Source organism: Mercenaria mercenaria, chromosome 2 (assembly GCF_021730395.1).
Source record: "Mercenaria mercenaria strain notata chromosome 2, MADL_Memer_1, whole genome shotgun sequence".
NCBI classification, from domain to species: Eukaryota; Metazoa; Mollusca; class Bivalvia; order Venerida; family Veneridae; genus Mercenaria; species Mercenaria mercenaria.
The window spans coordinates 55,685,945-55,706,453 of NC_069362.1; the positions used below are offsets into that span (position 1 = coordinate 55,685,945).

Consider the following 20,509-nt stretch of genomic DNA (forward strand, 5'->3'; position numbering starts at 1 on the left):
TGGACAGAATTACACCAAACTTGGTAAGCAGCATCCTGGCATGGACCTCTATCAGATTTCTTCAAATGGTTCACTTTAGCCCATTTTAGGGGCCGCCAGAGCTAAAAATAGAAAAACTGTTGAAGAACTTCTTCTCATGAACAGCTTGATGGATCTTCATTAAACTTGGTCTGTAGCATCATTAAAAAGTCCTCACACAGTTGTGTTCAAATGTGGGGGTGGAGTACACCCCTTTTAAGGGCCACTAGAGCTAAAAATAGAAATATATCTAAAAGACTTATTATCATGAACTGCTTGATGGATCTCTAGCAAACTTGGTCTGTAGCATCATTATAAGGTCCTCTCCCAATTTTGTTCAAATGGGGGCACTTGGCCTGTTTAAGGGCTGCTAGAGCTTATATTAGAAATATCTTTGAACGACAACTTCTCATGAACCACTAGACGGATCTTCATCAAACTTGGTTTGTAGCATCATTATACAGTCCTCTCCTAAATTTGTTCATATGGGGGCACTTAGCTTTTTTTGGAGGCCACTATAGTTAAAAATAGAAATACCTTTAAAAGACTTCTTCGCGTGTACCGCTTAATGGATCTTCATCAAACTTGGTTTGTAGTATTATTGTAAGGTTTTCTCCCAATTTTATACAAAAAGGGATACTTGGCCCCTTTTAGGGGCCACTAGAGCTAGAATTAAAAATATGTTTAAAAGTCTTCTTCTCATAAACTGCTGGATGGATCTTTACCAAACATAGTTTGTAGCATCATTGTGAAGTACGTTCTCAAATTTGTTCAAATGTGGGGCAGTTGCCTCCTTGTAGGGGCTGCTAAGTTTAAAAATAAAAATAGGTTTTTTTAACGATTTTTTCTTTTGAACCACTTGATGGATCATTAAACTTGGTCTGTAGCATTATTATGAGCTACTCTCCAAAATTTGTTCAGTTGGAGGGTGCTTGGCCCCTTTTAGGGGCTGATAAAGTTAGAATGTACTGATTGATGGATCTTCTTGAAGTTTTGTCTGGAGCATCATTATAAGACCCTTCACCATGTTTGTTCAAATGGGGGCCACTTGAGCTTAAAATAGAAATACCTTTTAAGTACTTTCGTCTCATGAACCACTTGGTGGATCTTCATGAAACTTGGTCTGTAACATCATTATAAGGTCTTATGCCAAATTTGTTCAAATGGGGGCACTTGGGCCATTTTAGGGGCCACTAGAGTTAAAATAGAAATACTTTTAAATGATTTCTTCTAATGGTTATGGGTTTTTAGTGCTTGACAGCAAATGATAGAAAAAAAACTTAAGATAACTTTTGTTTTAATGAACAGCAAAAAGGATTTTCACCAAACCTAGTAAGAAGCAAGTCAGGGTATGTGACTAAGGCCCATTTAGGTCTCTTGTATACTTATTTAATAGTTCGATACACTTTATCTCCATCTCTGTTACTACTAAATACATTTGACACAGACTTAAGTTATTGTCCAATATCTTCATCCACATTGGAGTCATTAAACAGTCCAGTGACAGCTCCAGCTTCCTGAGATGTGCCCAGTTTCAGCATCCAGCATCGAAAGAGTCGAGAGCCTTGTCTCCTGTGATGGCTCTTTTTTCCTACACTTATTTTTCATGAAAGTTCTATCATAAATTAATGAAAAAATGAAAGGAAATAGTAATAGTAGTGAAATGCCAGTCAGTTGTGGTCTGCTACCCTAAAAATGGTGCATATTTGCACTTGTCCACACAGTAAACCCCTACTATCGGTTGCGATCTGCAAAAAATGCCATTGTGGTGTGTAAACATGAAAACTGTCTCATTTCATTAATATATTTTAGCAGTGAAAAAGTGTGATTAAAGCACTCGTTTTACAAGAATTTGCACAATAAATGGGAAGGTTAGGATTTGTTTACTTTGGACATCTTTCGACCACACAAGGGAAGGATATTTTCGACTGAATTACTGACCTTATTCCTTACAATTAAAAAAGTTCTGAGCTAGAATCACCAGACCTCACTAAATTATAAATTATTACATGTTCTTTACTCACATATTGTATTATCCCCTTGCCCCAGTGAAAGGAGAGTTTTTTTCCCTTAATTTGGTAAAATGTTGAAAATGCTTATAATTTAAGAAGAATTATAACTAGAATCATCAAACCTCACATAATTATTAATTAGCACATGAGCTTCGTTCACATTTACTATTATCACTCTTGACCCAGTAAAAGCAGAATTTTTTCCCCTAATTTGTTAAAAACAAAATTGAAAATGCTTATAATTTAAAACCATTTGAGGTAGTATAACTTAATCTCACAAAATTATTAATTAGCACAATAGCTTTGCTCATATTTTGTACTATCTCCCTTGTCTCTCTAAAAGCAGTTTTTCCGTTTTATTTGGTTTAAAAAAGTTGAAAATTCTTATTAAGCAAACGTATTTTAACTAGAATCTCCAAACCTCACATGATTATTAAGTAGCACATAAATAAAATTCTTTAAAGTTAACTGTTCATGCCCATACTCAGAATTTGCCAGTCACCGCCCACATCTGTCCTCTCGTGTATTGACTACACTTGTTCTTTATTTTTATTACAGGAGGGTGCTGTGCAGCTAAGTACAAAGCCTACAAAGGAGGTTCCTCCCCATGGGTTGCTATATGTTGGTCAAAGGGAAATGGCAGTAATTTCACCAGAAGATGGTAACTATATCTAACAAAATATTTGGGTATAGATATACAGTAAAACTTGGATGTAGCAAACTGGACAGGACATTGGAAATTTATCAGTTTCTCTGTATAAGCAATTTTCTGCAAGTGGATTGTAGGTATATATTATGTCATTTAATGTTGGGAAATATTAGATCAGTGTAGGTGTTTTACTTATAGATGGTATATATCAGATCATTATAGGTACTGTTGGTGTGTATAAGATCATTGTAGGTATTGCTGGTGTGTATTAGATCATTGTAGGTATTGCTGGTGTATATTAGATCATTGTAGGTATTGTTGGTGTGTATTAGATCATTGTAGGTATTGCTGGTGTGTATTAGATCATTGTAGGTATTGTTGGTGTGTATTAGATCATTGTAGGTATTGTTGGTGTGTATAAGATCATTGTAGGTATTGCTGGTGTGTATAAGATCATTGTAGGTATTGCTGGTGTGTATTAGATCATTATAGGTATTGTTGGTGTATATTGGATCATAGTAGGTAATGTTGTTATGTATTAGGTCATTAAATGTTTATGTATAGGGCGGCTTGACACATAAAGTATGTGCTCTTCACCACTGTACCTATGAGTCGTGCAACATCAAGTTGTAAAAATGAAATGAATGAACTGGCACGCAGAAAAGTGCCATTCAAATATTCCACATGACAATGCAAACACAACCAGCCGTGTCCAACTGTATAAAAACAGTTTGGTTAATTCCGAAAGACACGCATCAACACATCCCGACATGCACCAACAGTAGCCCGATGAACTCCCCGGAAACAATACCAGGTAAATTCCCTTGCGAAGAATTAATGGCAAGTTAAGGCCTTTACGTGCGCGCAACGCTCCTTGCCTATCCGGCCCGAATCCGAAGAAAATCCCAAGCAAAACTGTTCACATGTCTTCTTCAAAGTTAATATGTTCCATGAAAAAGTGATTATGGAGATTTTTGTAAACCATTTGTCTTAAATCATTATTCATTTTGTGTAAGAACCTAGCCAGATCCTTATTGAAGGTGGCTGTCAGTCTAACCGTGCAGTCACTTTGAATATCGTAGATGATAAGACAAAAGTATTTGTAGTAATTGTGATGATCGTCTAATCAGCCTTCTGTTCCCAAAAATATTTTATATGTGTTATTTGTTACTTGCATTTGTTTCAGATCAAAACGGCTGATGTTTGCCATCCAAAAAACATCTTCTGAGTCTACAAGCAATCTATCCATCCTTATATCCATGTGATTATAAGAATGGTGCACCTTACTACTAAGAAGCATTCTTGTTATGTCCCTGACCCAGTCCATGCCTAATGACAAATTTGATTAAAATTTGAATAGGTATTATTAGTCTGTGTAATCAACTAAGATTGATTCACGTTCCGCATATGACGTTATATCTTTGAAAGTCGGTATATATAGTCGAGGAAAATTACCTCGTAATTTTGCTCAAAATTTCACCAAACAACTGTCCGTCCTATTGGACCCACAATTAAACAACTCAGGCGGCGGTACCACACCCGAAATCCGAAGTCATACCAAGCCATATTCTAACCCCCAGACAACAACAATAACCCTCACCAAACTGTGACACTGGGAGAATACTTACCTTAACACACAGAGTGAAACCTCCAGGGCACCGCCATAGAACCATGTAAATTAAATTTCGAATTTTGAGCTCGTATCAAATTTTCGACCGAATCCCGAACAGAATCTCTAATATTAAAACAATCTCACCGACCAAACCCTCTAGATCATCCATTAGCTCAGACCCCGGCCTAAAAACCATCCAATCAAAAATGCTATGCCACCACCTGTAACAACTACACATAAAACGTAGCAGGCCCCCAAAAATTCAGACAAACGTCAAAAGTCAGTAACTAATCTAAAAATTTTTGTTAATATATTAAGAACTAAAGCATACATGTACCATCTAATCAGAATCCAACAGTGAACAGCTGCCGGAAATAACCGTACGTTGCAATAAACTTCCATATACCTAAAAATATAAACATGTCCGTATGCTCCCATTCTCAGTTATACACAGTGTGCGTCATTACCGGATGTAAGCACCCATGACCCTGTCTTCAAATGAATGAAACCAAGCAGAGAGGAATCGAAACGCACCAAAACCACACATAGACACCCTGCGGAAATAAAGACATAACCTACAAACACCTGATTAACTCCGGAACTTTAGAAAAAAACCGTCGATTAGAAAAAAAACGTCGATTAGATCATTATAGGTATTGTTGGTGTGGGTTAGATCATTATAGGTATTGTTGGTGTGTATTAGATCATTATAGGTATTGTTGGTGTGTATAAGATCATTGTAGGTATTGCTGCTGTGTATAAGATCATTGTAGGTATTGCTGGTGTGTATTAGATCATTATAGGTATTGTTGGTGTATATTGGATCATAGTAGGTAATGTTGTTATGTATTAGGTCATTGTAGCTATTGCTGGTCGCGGGCTTAGCGCAAAACGGTTGTAACTCCTTCTTTATTTCATATAAGTTACAACCGTTTTGCGCTAAGCCCGCGTGGTGTGTATTAGATCATTATAGGTATTGTTGGTGTGTATTAGATCATTGTAGGTATTGTTGGTGTATATTGGATCATAGTAGGTATTGTTGGTGTGTATTAGATCATTGTAGGTATTGTTGGTGTGTATAAGATCATTGTAGGTATTGCTGGTGTGTATTAGATCATTATAGGTATTGTTGGTGTATATTGGATCATAGTAGGTAATGTTGTTATGTATTAGGTCATTGTAGCTATTGCTGGTGTGTATTAGATCATTATAGGTATTGTTGGTGTGTATTAGATCATTGTAGGTATTGTTGGTGTGTATTAGATCATTGTAGGTATTGCTGGTGTGTATTAGATCATTGTAGGTATTGTTGGTGTGTATTAGATCAGTGTAGGTACTGTTGGTGTGTATTAGATCATTGTAGGTATTGCTGGTGTGTATTAGATCATTATAGGTACACTCGAAACCCGTTATAACGCTACTCGATATACCGCGGTCCTCGGTATAACGCTGTATGGCCTTGGCTCCCAAATTTTAGAGGGTTAAAAAAAAAAAAAAAAATCCGCGGATGTTACTTAATTTGATCATAACCAGCGTTAAAACTACAACTACCTGTGTACTTTAACACCTTTCCATGACAAGTGTCACAAAAATCAATAATCGTCTGCTAGCTTACTTGTTTGCGTATCGCCTTTGTTAAAGTTTCAATACATGTAGACCTGTGACAATTAGGCAATCAGTACCGTGTCAAAATTAAATTGTTTGCATTAACAAGCGTGTAACATCGGTCAGTCAGCTATCAAACTGTTTAAGTTTGCACCAATTAAGCGGATGACATGAACATTTGAGTGAATAAAAAATCAAACAACAGGCCCAGACTTGTAATAAAACGCAGCCGTTTTTGGTAATGATCACATTCAGTTCATCGGAACTAACGAAGATTCGACGCACTGAAAGCCATATTGAGATTGTTCTCACATTTTTCATATCGTATATTATCGTAGATCTAGTTTATTTTATCATCTCATTTGTGTTATCTTTATTGTATCAGCGTTATATAACATTTTCTATCTCATTTATTCATTTTATTTATCGCTTTTTTTTCACTCTTTTTTTTTTTACATTATCATTTTTACGTAGTTTTTATACGTTTGTACTAAGTGCACCATGGCTTCACCCGTTGCGTCAAAGAAGAGGAAGGCTTACACAATTTCGGAGAAGCTACACGTAGTGGATAGGATCAGGAACGGCGAAACACAGGCAAAAGTAAGCAGGGAAATTGGAGTGTCGGACTCGACGATACGGGGGTGGCTCAAGGATGAGGCCAAACTTCGTGGTGCCAGCAGCTCTTTGGAGGATAGCGGTCAGGTCAGGAAAAGAGCTAGGACTGCTCAAGATCAACAGCTTGAGAGCGCCATGTTTACATGGTTTAATCAAGCTCGATCTGAGGGTATGCCTATCTCTGGTCCTGTTATCCAGGCACAGGCTAAAAAAATCCATCAGGAACTGCGTGGCTCCGAGGTTGATTTTGAGGCCTCAAACGGATGGTTGTCACGGTTTAAAAAACCGTCACGCTATCTCACAGGTCACCATCAGAGGGGAACAACGTTCAGCGGACGAAGCTGCAGCAGGAGCGTATCCGGCGGAATTACGGAAGATAGTCCAGGAGCATGATTTGAGTGCGGAGCAGATATACAACTGTGATGAGACAGCTCTGTATTTCAAGATGCTCCTGACAAAACTCTGGCTTGTAAGTCAGACCAGCAGAAGACTTTAGGGTTTAAGCAAGTGAAAGATCGCATCACTGTCTTGTTATGCTGTAACATGGCAGGGACGCATAAACTTGCTCCCCTAGTTATTGGCAAGTTTGGGAAGCCGAGATGCTTTCATCATGTCAATATGAAAAGTCTTCCTGCGTTATACACGCACTCAAAAAATGCATGGATGACTTCTGTGATTTTCGAGGACTGGTTTCATGAGGAGTTTGTGCCTTTGGTCAGGAAACACCTGCGCCTTAATAAAAAGGAAGCGAAGGCCATTCTTCTTATGGACCACTGTCCTGCCCACCCAGGAGTCGAGTCATTGACTTCTCTGGACAAGAAGATCAAGGCTGTATTCTTACCAAAGAATACAACATCCAAGCTACAGCCTCTAGACCAGGGGATAATTGTCACCCTTAAGCGCAACTACCGGCGTAATCTATCAGGCATTATGGTTAACAGCAAAATGTCTGTGTCTGATTACCTGCGTCAGTTGAATTTGAAGGAGGCAATTCATCTCTTGGGAACATCCTGGAGTGATGTCACTAAAAAGACGATCATGGGGTGTTGGAGGAAGGGATTAGGTCCAGCATTTGAGAAGGATGGAGAGGACAGCTCGGATAGCGAGGATTTCGACGGGTTCAGTGAGGAGGATTTAAGGATTTCGGAGCGCAGGGCCATGGACAACGCTATGTTTTGCGAGGAGGATCTGCAGAGTGCCAGGCAGGTTTTTGGACAGGACCTCGACGACGAAACCTTGCAGAATTGGATCTCAGTGGACGACGATGGACCAACGTATCAGCGACTGACAGATGAGGAGATCATTGAGAGTGCAAGGAACGAACCAGCCATCACCGAGGAAGAAGATGAGGAGGACGAGTCCATCGTGTATGAACCCCCTCCAGCAATTTCTGAAGTGTTGCGGTCCTTGGATACTGTGATGCGCTGGATTGAAACATCAGAGCGTGGCACAGTATCCAAAGTCATGCAAGTCAGAAATCTCATGCACGATGCCAGAGCCGATGCAAGAGAGAAGGCGGTGCAGCGAAGACTGACAGATTTCTTCATCAGAGACCACAGGAATGACGACTAGACTGCTGCAAACGACGGTGAATTAACAATTTTCTATCTTATTCATCGATTTTGTTTTTCATTTTTTCACAATTAAATTTTTAAAGTCTGTCCGCCTGTTTTAGTTATATAAAACCCCATTGCAACTGCATTGCATATGTAATTTTCACGAACGCGCACTCCTCACACAGCGTTATATGTTTACTTCCGGGTTACAGAATTCCAACTTTCTTTTAGAATCACGACGAAATGAGAAGCTGACACAGCGTTATAATTCTTTTAATGTATTTTTTAGTAGCATTTAAGGTAAATAAATGTCCCGTTATACATTCTTAATTTCTTATGTAACATAAAACAGCGTTCAAAATGCGTCTAATACATTACCGGTGGGTGGGGTATTGCATATACCGTATATACGACCAACCCGCGTTATAAATTTAACCCCGCTAGATCCGCGGGTCTCGGACCTTGGACCCCAACGACAGCGTTATAACGGGTTCCCAGTGTATTGTTGGTGTGTTTTAGATCATTGTAGGTATTGTTGGTGTGTATTAGATCATTGTAGGTATTGCTGGTGTGTATAAGATCATTCTAGGTATTGTTGGTGTGTATTAGATCATTGTAGGTATTGTTGGTGTGTATTAGATCATTGTAGGTATTGTTGGTGTGTGTAAGATCATTGTAGGTATTGCTGGTGTGTATTAGATCATTATAGGTATTGTTGGTGTGTATTAGATCATTATATGTATTGTTGGTGTGTATTAGATCATTATAGGTATTGTTGGTGTGTATTAGATCATTAAAGGTATTGTTGGTGTGTGTTAGATCATTATAGGTATTGTTGGTGTGTATTAGATCATTGTAGGTATTGCTGGTGTGTATTAGATCATTGTAGGTATTGTTGGTGTGTGTTAGATCATTGTAGGTATTGGTGGTGTGTGTAAGATCATTGTAGGTATTGCTGGTGTGTATTAGATCATTATAGGTATTGTTGGTGTGTATTAGATCATTATAGGTATTGTTGGTGTGTATTAGATCATTATAGGTATTGTTGGTGTGTATTAGATCATTGTAGGTATTGTTGGTGTGTATTAGATCATTGTAGGTATTGTTGGTGTGTATTAGATCATTGTAGGTATTGTTGGTGTGTATTAGATCATTGTAGGTATTGTTGGTGTGTATTAGATCATTGTAGGTATTGTTGGTGTGTATTAGATCATTGTAGGTATTGCTGGTGTGTATTAGATCATTGTAGGTATTGTTGGTGTGTGTAAGATCATTGTAGGTATTGCTGGTGTGTATTAGATCATTATAGATATTGTTGGTGTGTGTAAGATCATTGTAGGTATTGCTGGTGTGTATTAGATCATTATAGGTATTGTTGGTGTGTATTAGATCATTATAGGTATTGCTGGTGTGTATTAGATCATTGTAGGTGTTGCTGGTGTGTATTAGATCATTCTCGGTATTGTTGGTGTGTATTAGATCATTGTAGGTATTGTTGGTGTGTATTAGATCATTGTAGGTATTGTTGGTGTGTATTAGATCATTATAGGTATTGTTGGTGTGTGTTAGATCATTGTAGGTATTGTTGGTGTGTATTAGATCATTATAGGTATTGTTGGTGTATATTGGATCATAGTAGGTAATGTTGTTATGTATTAGGTCATTGTAGCTATTGTTGGTGTATGTAAGATCATTGGTGGTATTGTTGGTGTATTTTAGATATTGGATGTTGGTATATATTAGGTCATTGTAGGTATTATTGGTGTATATTAGATCATTGCAGGTACTGCTGGTGTGTATATAAGAACATGGTAGGTATTGTTGGTGTATATTAGGTCATTGTATGTGATGTTGGTATAAGATCATTGTAGGTATTGTTGGTGTGTATTAAATCATTGTTATACGCCCGAAGGGACGTATTATGTTATGACGCTGGTGTCCAGCTGTCCGAGCTCACATTTGCATACTTAGGTGACTGTAGGAACAATAGGTAACTGTACTTTTTCTTTGATGTCATTCATTCCGTAAGGCTTTTATGTGGCTATTTTTCTCTTACGTGGCTAAAAGAACAATAGAGAGAACAAAAGAGTAGCCACATAAGTATCCATATGTAGGAACGTCCGTCTGTCCGTCCGTCTGTCCATTAGCAATTTCGTGTCCGCTCTGTAACTCTTGAAACCCTTGAAGGATTTCAAGGAAACTTGACACAAATGTTCACCACACCGAGACAATGTGCAGAGCGCATGTTTAGGATGTCTGGCTTCAAGGTCAAGGTCACACTAAGTCTTAGAGTCAAAGGTCATATCAGTTTGTTTCGTGTCCGCTCTGTAACTCTTGAACCCCTTCAAGGATTTCAAAGAAACTTGACACAAATGTTCACCACACTAAGATGACTTGCAGAGCGCATTTTTCGGATGACTTGCTTCAAGATCAAGGTCACACTTAGGGGTCAAAAGTCATATCAGTTTGTTTCGTGTCCACTCTGTAACTCTTGAACTGCTGGAAGGATTTCAAAGAAACTTGGCAGAAATGTTCACTACATTGTAACGATGTGCAGAGCGCTGCTCCGGATGACTCGCTTCATGGTCAAGGTCACACTTAAGGGTCAAAAGTCATATATGACTTTGCTTTGTGTATATTGCTCTGCATTGCAGTGCTCTTGTTTTATTTTGGCAGATCTCTTTTTTGTACTTACAATATTTTTTTTTTAATTACTTCCAATTTATGTTACTATAAATAGCTTATTTTGAAACTTTTTTATTATTGGCCGTAGGGAAAAACCGAGACCACTTTTCTGTGGTACAACATGGATGGTACCTTCAATTTTTAGGTTTATTTTTACATACCTGTACCTGATAAGGCTTTTTTTTTGTAGACTTTGAATTTTTTTTTTTTTGTGGACTTAGATTTTTTTTTGAAGATTTCCTTTTGTTGTTCCAGTCCTTTGGGGCTACAACAGTCAAGTTCATAAAATTTTGCTCCCATCCTATGATGTAAGCCTTCGGACGTATATTGTCCAGCTTGGCGGCGCTCTTGTAGGTATTGTTGGTGTATATTAAATCATTGTAGGTATTGTTGGTGTATATTAAATCATTGTAGGTATTGTTGGTTTATATTAGGTCATTGTAGGTATTGTTGGTGTATATTAGATCAGTGTAGGTATTGTTGGTGTATATTAGATCAGTGTAGGTATTGTTGGTGTATATTAGATCAGTGTAGGTATTGTTGGTTTATATTAGATCATTGTAGGTATTGTAGGTGTATATTAAATCATTGTAGGTATTGTTGGTTTATATTTTTTGTTTATATTAAATCATTGTAGGTATTGTTGGTGTATATTAGATCATTGTAGGTATTGTTGGTTTATATTAGATCATTGTAGGTATTGTTGGTGTATATTAGATCAGTGTAGGTATTGTTGGTTTATATTAAATCATTGTAGGTATTGTTGGTGTATATTAGCTCATTGTAGGTATTGTCATACATGCCATATCTCCCGCCGGGAGACATTTTCTCCCGTATTTTCAGTGTATCTCCCAGTCTCCCGCCAGGACATGAAAATCTCCCGTAAAAAAACAAAGTCAGAAAAAAGTCCTCTGTCAAAAAATATTATCTCTGACCCATGTAGACCTTCAGAAAATGCTTGAAATTTAATATTGAGTAGCCTGGAAATACTCTTCAAACATAATATTGACAGTTGTTTATAATCCCTAGCTTGTTTATCAAAAGATACACGCCCTAGGCATTAATTATCTTACCACATACTGTCACCATCTGCAAACAATTGACCATTTAATTTTACCCGAGGCAATTGTAAACATGTGCATGCGAGATTTTAGACTGATTCAATAACACCAAAGACACTGATCCGTAGTTTTCAAAAAAATATGTAAACCAGTCTAAAAGTATACGTCATTTTACCGCCACCTGCCAAAGTGTACTTTCGTTTTCGCTGACCTCAATATTTATCTAGCCATCAGGATGAGACAGGTTAGTGCTAACACCGAGTTTATGCTTCTCAATTTAAATACTTGCACAACATGCAAAAAAATAATCAACCACCAATTAACAAAAATTGGCAAGTTAATGTCAGACTACATAGAATTTTGGAAAGACATGAATTCGTATAAGTGAATTTTATGAAATAAATTGCAATTCATACTGCCCGAAGAATTGACTGCCATTCCTTTGTGATATTGTCATGTTGCAATAATTAACGGGAGAAGAATTCCCAGTTTAAATACATGTAGCTTAAATCTAAATATGGACAATCCAGCAAGAGAACGACCCATTTTTGTTTTAACAACTTCATTTCTGAAAAGAAATGACTGCCCTTAAAAGACTGTTTTGACATGATATCTCTGCAATCTTTTGAGTATTGTATGCTTAAATATGTAAAAAAGATCACTCTTTCCAGATGCAGAAGCATCAACACATTAAGTAAAAAACAAATTTCCTGGTTCAATCTTTCATGGAATTCTGAATTTTCTTGGATTAAGTTAAGTGCTATAAGTAATAATCATGCATTCTGTACACAACTGTTGGCTCCATTCATCAATGCAATATAGAAAACTTGATGATTTTTTTCATGAAAACGGCTATTTAGCGCTTAAAAAATGAGCGAATAAAAGTCTCCCTTATTTTTACCCAAATCTCCCTTTAAAAAAGCCCTGTTGAGGCAAATCTCCCTTGTAGATTGTCTGAAAATACGGCATGTATGGGTATTGTTGGTTTATATTAGATCAGTGTAGGTATTGTTGCTTTATATTAAATCATTGTAGGTATTGTTGGTGTATATTAGATCAGTGTAGGTATTGTTGGTTTATATTAAATCATTGTAGGTATTGTTGGTGTATATTAGATCATTGTAGGTATTGTTGGTGTATATTAGATCATTGTAGGTATTGTTGGTGTATATTAGATCAGTGTAGGTATTGTTGGTTTATATTAGCTCATTGTAGGTATTGTTGGTGTATATTAGATCATTGTAGGTATTGTTGGTGTATATTAGATCATTGTAGGTATTGTTGGTTTATATTAGCTCATTGTAGGTATTGTTGGTGTATATTAGCTCATTGTAGGTATTGTTGGTGTATATTAGATCATTGTATATTAGCTCATTGTAGGTATTGTTGGTGTATATTAGATCAGTGTAGGTATTGTTGGTGTATATTAGATCAGTGTAGGTATTGTTGGTTTATATTAGCTCATTGTAGGTATTGTTGGTGTATATTAGCTCATTGTAGGTATTGTTGGTGTATATTAGATCATTGTATATTAGCTCATTGTAGGTATTTTTGGTGTATATTAGATCAGTGTAGGTATTGTTGGTGTATATTAGATCATTGTATATTAGATCATTGTAGGTATTGTTGGTTTATATTAGCTCATTGTAGGTATTGTTGGTTTATATTAGCTCATTGTAGGTATTGTTGGTGTATATTAGATCATAGTAGGTATTGTTGGTGTATATTAGATCAATGTAGGTATTGTTGGTGTATATTAGATCATTGTAGGTATTGTTGGTTTATATTAGCTCATTGTAGGTAGTGTTGGTTTATATTAGCTCATTGTAGATATTGTTGGTGTATATTAGATCATAGTAGGTATTCTTGGTGTATATTAGATTATTGTATATTAGATCATTGTAGGTATTGTTGGTTTATATTAGCTCATTGTAGGTATTATTGGTGTATATTAGATCAGTGTAGGTATTGTTGGTGTATATTAGCTCATTGTAGGTATTGTTGGTTTATATTAGCTCATTGTAGGTATTGTTGGTGTATATTAGATCATTGTAGGTATTGTTGGTGTATATTAGATCATTGTAGGTATTGTTGGTGTATATTAGATCATTGTTGGTATTGGTGGTTTATATAAGGTCATTGTAGGTATTGTTGGTGTATATTAGATCATTGTAGGTATTGTTGGTGTATATTAGATCAGTGTAGGTATTGTTGGTTTATATTAGATCATTGTAGGTATTGTTGGTGTATATTAGATCATTATAGGTATTGTTGGTGTATATTAGATCAGTGTAGGTATTGTTGGTTTATATTAGGTCATTGTAGGTATTGTTGGTGTATATTAGATCATTGTAGGTATTGTTGGTGTGTATTAGCTCATTGTAGGTATTGTTGGTTTATATTAGATCATTGTAGGTATTGTTGATGTATATTAGATCATTGTATATTAGATCATTGTAGGTACTGTTGGTGTATATTAGCTCATTGTAGGTATTGTTGGTTTATATTAGATCATTGTAGGTATTGTTGGTTTATATTAGGTCAGTGTAGGTATTGTTGGTGTATATTAGCTCATTGTAGGTATTGTTGGTTTATATTAGCTCATTGTAGGTATTGTTGGTTGATATTTTAATGTTATCAATCAAGCAATTTCATATCGGCCTTGTTATTTGTTCAAGGGTTGTCGTATTGGCCCGAGGCCATACGACTGCCCGAGGACAAATAACTAGGCCCTTGTAGATTGTCTGAAAATATGGCATGTATGGGTATTGTTGGTTTATATTAGATCAGTGTAGGTATTGTTGCTTTATATTAAATCATTGTAGGTATTGTTGGTGTATATTAGATCATTGTAGGTATTGTTGCTTTATATTAAATCATTGTAGGTATTGTTGGTGTATATTAGATCATTGTAGGTATTGTTGGTGTATATTAGATCATTGTAGGTATTGTTGGTGTATATTAGATCAGTGTAGGTATTGTTGGTTTATATTAGCTCATTGTAGGTATTGTTGGTGTATATTAGATCATTGTAGGTATTGTTGGTGTATATTAGATCATTGTAGGTATTGTTGGTTTATATTAGCTCATTGTAGGTATTGTTGGTGTATATTAGCTCATTGTAGGTATTGTTGGTGTATATTAGATCATTGTATATTAGCTCATTGTAGGTATTGTTGGTGTATATTAGATCAGTGTAGGTATTGTTGGTGTATATTAGATCAGTGTAGGTATTGTTGGTTTATATTAGCTCATTGTAGGTATTGTTGGTGTATATTAGCTCATTGTAGGTATTGTTGGTGTATATTAGATCATTGTATATTAGCTCATTGTAGGTATTGTTGGTGTATATTAGATCAGTGTAGGTATTGTTGGTGTATATTAGATCATTGTATATTAGATCATTGTAGGTATTGTTGGTTTATATTAGCTCATTGTAGGTATTGTTGGTTTATATTAGCTCATTGTAGGTATTGTTGGTGTATATTAGATCATAGTAGGTATTGTTGGTGTATATTAGATCATTGTAGGTATTGTTGGTGTATATTAGATCATTGTAGGTATTGTTGGTTTATATTAGCTCATTGTAGGTAGTGTTGGTTTATATTAGCTCATTGTAGATATTGTTGGTGTATATTAGATCATAGTAGGTATTGTTGGTGTATATTAGATTATTGTATATTAGATCATTGTAGGTATTGTTGGTTTATATTAGCTCATTGTAGGTATTATTGGTGTATATTAGATCAGTGTAGGTATTGTTGGTGTATATTATCTCATTGTAGGTATTGTTGGTTTATATTAGCTCATTGTAGGTATTGTTGGTGTATATTAGATCATTGTAGGTATTGTTGGTGTATATTAGATCATTGTAGGTATTGTTGGTGTATATTAGGTCATTGTTGGTATTGTTGGTTTATATTAGGTCATTGTAGGTATTGTTGGTGTATATTAGATCATTGTAGGTATTGTTGGTGTATATTAGATCAGTGTAGGTATTGTTGGTTTATATTAGATCATTGTAGGTATTGTTGGTGTATATTAGATCATTGTAGGTATTGTTGGTGTATATTAGATCAGTGTAGGTATTGTTGGTTTATATTAGGTCATTGTAGGTATTGTTGGTGTGTATTAGCTCATTGTAGGTATTGTTGGTTTATATTAGATCATTGTAGGTATTGTTGGTGTATATTAGATCATTGTAGGTATTGTTGGTTTATATTAGCTCATTGTAGGTATTGTTGGTTTATATTTATATTAGCTCATTGTAGGTATTGTTGGTTTATATTAGCTCATTGTAGGTATTGTTGGTTGATATTTTAATGTTATCAATCAAGCAATTTCATATCGGCCTTGTTATTTGTTCAAGGGTTGTCGTATTGGCCCGAGGCCATACGACTGCCCGAGGACAAATAACTAGGCCAATATGAAATCGCTTGATTAATGATAATATTATTATTCAACTTACGACTGTTGGCGGTGACACCATAAGAACTCTGTGAGTTATCTTATGGCAGCTATGCGCATTCAGGTGAAAAATCTTGACAAGTTGTTTATCTAGACTTATTTTAGAAATCATAATTATTTTAGCCAGTAAAACAGAGTTGTATGTAGGTACTTGAGAATAATTTTGAGAGATATTTTTGATGTGATATAATCCAGAGTAACTAGAACTTACCTTATTTTTAGCTCCACTATTCGGAGAATAGGGAGGCTATTCTACTCGCCTTGGCGTCGGCGTGACCCTTCTTGGTTAAAAGTTTTTCAGCAGCCTTTGTTTTTCTGTCATATCTTTGTTACTATTGCTTATATCTTACTGTAACATCACATAAACATTGTCCAGTATACAAACAATGTATGAGTAGGGGCTGAGCCCATTATACCCAAGGTCAAGGCCACCAAGGTGTTATACTTAGGTTAGTTTTAAGGTTAAAGTTTTTCGGCAATCTTTGTTTTTCTGTCATATCTTTGTTTCTATTGCTTATATCTTACTGTAACTTTAAATAAACATTGTCCAGCATACAAACAAAGTATTTGCAGTGACTGGGCCCATTATACCCAAGGTCAAGGTCGAGCCCACCCGCTTAGCTCAGTAGGGAGAGCGTTGGTTACGGATCGCGGGGTCGCGAGTTTGATCCTCGGGCTGGGCGTATGTTCTCCATGACAATTTGATAAAAGACATTGTGTCTGAAATCATTCGTCCTCCACCTCTGATAATTCATGTGGGGAAGTTGGCAGTTACTTGTGGAGAACAGGTTTGTACTGGTACAGAATCCAGGAACACTGGTTAGGGTAACTGCCCGCCATTACATAACTGAAATACAGTTGAAAAACTGCGTTAAACCCCTCCCCCCCCCCCCCCCAAAAAAAAAACAAGGTCAAGGTAACTAAGCTGTTATACTTAGGTGAGCTTTTGTGACCACTCAGTGTCCATCATCCATCGTCAGTCATCCGTCGTGTGACGTGTGTCCGTCAACATTTTCTAAAAAAATCTTCTTCTTGAAAACCACTGGGAAGAATTACACCAAACTACACAGGAATGATCCTTGGGTGGTCCCCTTTCAAAATTGTTCAAAGAATTGAATTCCATGCAGAACTCCGGTTGCCATGGCAACTGAAAGGAAAAACTTCAAAAATCTTCTGGTCCAAAACCACAGTAGCTAGGACTTTGATATCTGGTATGTATTATCATCTAGTGGTCCTCTACCAAAATTATTCAGATTATCCCCCTAGGGTCAAATATGGCCCCGCCCTGGGGGTCACATGGTTTATATAGACTTATATAGGGAAAACTTTGAAAATCTTCTTGTACAAAACCACATGGCCTATGGCTTTGATATTTGGTATGTAGCATCATCTATTGGTCCTCTACCAAGAGTGTTCAAATGATCCCCCTAGGGTCAAATATGGCCCCGCTCTGGTGGTCACATTGTTTCTATAGACTTATATAGGGAAAAACTTTGAAAATCTTCTGGTTAAAAACAAAAGGGCCTAGGGCTTTGATATTTGGTAAGTAGCATCATATAGTGGGCCTCTACCAAGATTGTTCAAATGATCCCCCTAGATTGAAATGTGGCCCTGCCCAGGGGGGTCACATGGTTTATTTAGACTTGTATAGGGAAAAACTTTAAAAATCTTTGTGTCTGAAACCACAAGACCTAGGCTTTTGATATTTAGTATGTAGCATTGCCTTGTGGTTCTCTACCAAGATTGTTCAAATTATTACCCTAGGATGAAAAGAGGTCCTGCCACAGGGGTCCATAGTTTTACATAGACATGTATAGGAAAAAAACTTTAAAAATCTTCTTGTCTAAAATTGCAAGGCATAGGCTTTTGATATTTGGTATGTTGCATTGCCTAGTGGTCCTCTACCAAGATTATTCCAATTATGCCCCTGAGTTGAAAAGAGGCCCCACCAAGGGGGTCCCAAGTTTTACATAGACTTACATAGGAAAAACTTTAAAAATATTGTTGCCAGAAACTGTAAGGCCTATGATTTGATATTTGGTATGTTGCATTGACTAGTGGTCTACTACCAAAATTGTTCAAATCATGCCCCTGGGGTGAAAGAGGCCCTGCCCTGGGGGTCCCAAGTTTTACAAACACTTACATAGGAAAAACTTTAAAAATCTTCTTGTCTGAAAGTTCAAGGCCTGTGTCTTTGATATTTTGTTTGTATCGTTGCCTAGTTGATCTGTAACAAGATTGTTCAAATTATGCCCCTGGGGTGAAAAGAGGCGCCGCCCCAGGGGTCACTTGTTATAAGAGTTATATAGGAAAAATACTTAAAAAATTATCATATCATATTTCCTATATTTACCAGATGACCACAAGTGATAAGGTGTCACCCGACTGTGACCTTGACCTACTGACCTACTTTCTTGGTTTTTTTTTAAATTTGGATGACATGTACAGTTTTGCACACCAATCTTAAAACTGACTTTCAGTGACCATGAATATGACCTGACCTACTTCCTTGTTTTTTTAAGTTTTTGCAAAGAAATTTGTTCAAGCAAGCAATTTAACCCAGGTGAGCGATATAGGGCCATCATGGCCCTCTTGTTAATTGATAGTGTAAAACTTTCATTTTGATAACTTTCTGTATTCTTGTATGAGAGTCCTGATCTTGTCATTAATTAAAAGCACAAAACATGCACACAATTTATAAAATGGCCACCCTGATTCTGCTCATTAGGGAAGTGCAATATTACGACTTGCTACATATAAGCCCGGCCGTGCCCAAAATTTTCGAATCTAAGTGTACCCTGCTACCTTAAGAGTAAAAGTGTACAATGCAGTCAGATGTAATGTTTTAATTTCAGAGTGTATACAAGTGTTGGGTACAGATGATGCAACCACATGTCATATTGCTATCCTAAGACACACAGGTAATCTAGGGTTATGGCCTCCACTTTAAGTTACTATGTCTCCCCATATGCAAGGATAATTGGTTTTGTACTGTCAGTCTGTCCATCTGTTTGTCTGTGTCTGTCACAAAAGTTTGTCTGAATTACTTTTCTAAAACTGCTGGAATTATTTCAACCAGACTTTGTAGTATTACAGTTGAATATTGTTATATTATTTAATATGTTAATAATCGGAATATGAATTGAAATTGATATACAGTAATATGATAGGTAACATGATTGTGTGATAAGAGGTCATCAAAGAAAGTTGAGCAGACACCTAGAAAATCAGAAATTATTAGAACTAGGCAAAACATGGGAGCATGAAATTGATAACGGCTCTAAACTGGACCAACTAGGGAGTTTTTGGTAGATGTAAGAATATAGCATGTATATGTTAGATAAGATTGTCTTCGCCTGGAAAGGAGGAAAAGAGCGGGGAAAATCCCAGAGTGGGTGCTCAGTGGGTGAGATGACTGATAGGCCATTCTGGATGCAGATTAGATGAGAAGAAATATGATGTCAGTAAAGGGGTATGGCATGTTCAGAATTGGGGGAGAGAAGGCCAAGGAATGAGAGAATCAGGAAGTTAGGTTTGGAGAGACTGAAGTTAGGTTTTGATAGGTTGAAGGTTAGGAATATACTAAAATAAATTAATAAGCTTTGATGAACCAAGAAACCCTTACTGAAATATTATAGTTTGCCGCAAACACTTGCTGCGATCATGCCACAAATATCCGGTGAACATTGCGCGAACACTTTTGAAACAATTGGTATAATTGTTTGTGGGATGTTCATTTGGTGTTCACTTTTCACATGCAAAATTAGTTTTGCAAACTTCCTGCGAACAAGTAGCTGTGAACTTCCCGCGAACAAGTTGCTGTGATCATCCCGCGAACTAGTTGCTGCGATCATACCCCAAACTGGTTGCTGTACATATGCCGTGAACTAGCTGAAAACCATCACTACAGAAACTGTGTACAAAAAATCATTGTAGGCCTACAGAAAAAGTGCAAAAACAAATAAATTAATAGGAATCAGGATATAAAATTATTGAATAAACTTGAACACTGAGGTTGTAACAAATTCAAATTGTCAATGTCTGAACTTTTTCATATCATATGAATTTTAATGCTAGAAAAGTTTGAATTTTAACTGTTAATTAATTGTCATTTCCATAACATTGTCTGAGTGCATGTATTCATTTCATCCCAATGTTTTTTTCACACTGCTTGTAAGTTATATGTATCACTACAAATCTGTCATAGTTTTCCATGTTAGTTATCAGAC

General features: G+C 36.5%; 1 protein-coding gene across 4 annotated transcripts in view; it reads left to right on the top strand.

Annotated features, from left to right (window-relative positions):
* The window catches only part of LOC123563994 (protein N-terminal asparagine amidohydrolase-like), a 175,187-nt gene that overhangs the window by 69,940 nt on the left and 84,738 nt on the right, over positions 1–20,509 (top strand). For all 4 annotated transcript variants that reach the window (XM_053536648.1, XM_045357232.2, XM_053536649.1 and 1 more), the window contains 2 exons: positions 2,589–2,691; positions 19,136–19,201. In XM_053536648.1, coding sequence (XP_053392623.1) covers positions 2,589–2,691; positions 19,136–19,201 — 169 coding nt within the window. The remainder of the gene's footprint in view (positions 1–2,588; positions 2,692–19,135; positions 19,202–20,509) is intronic.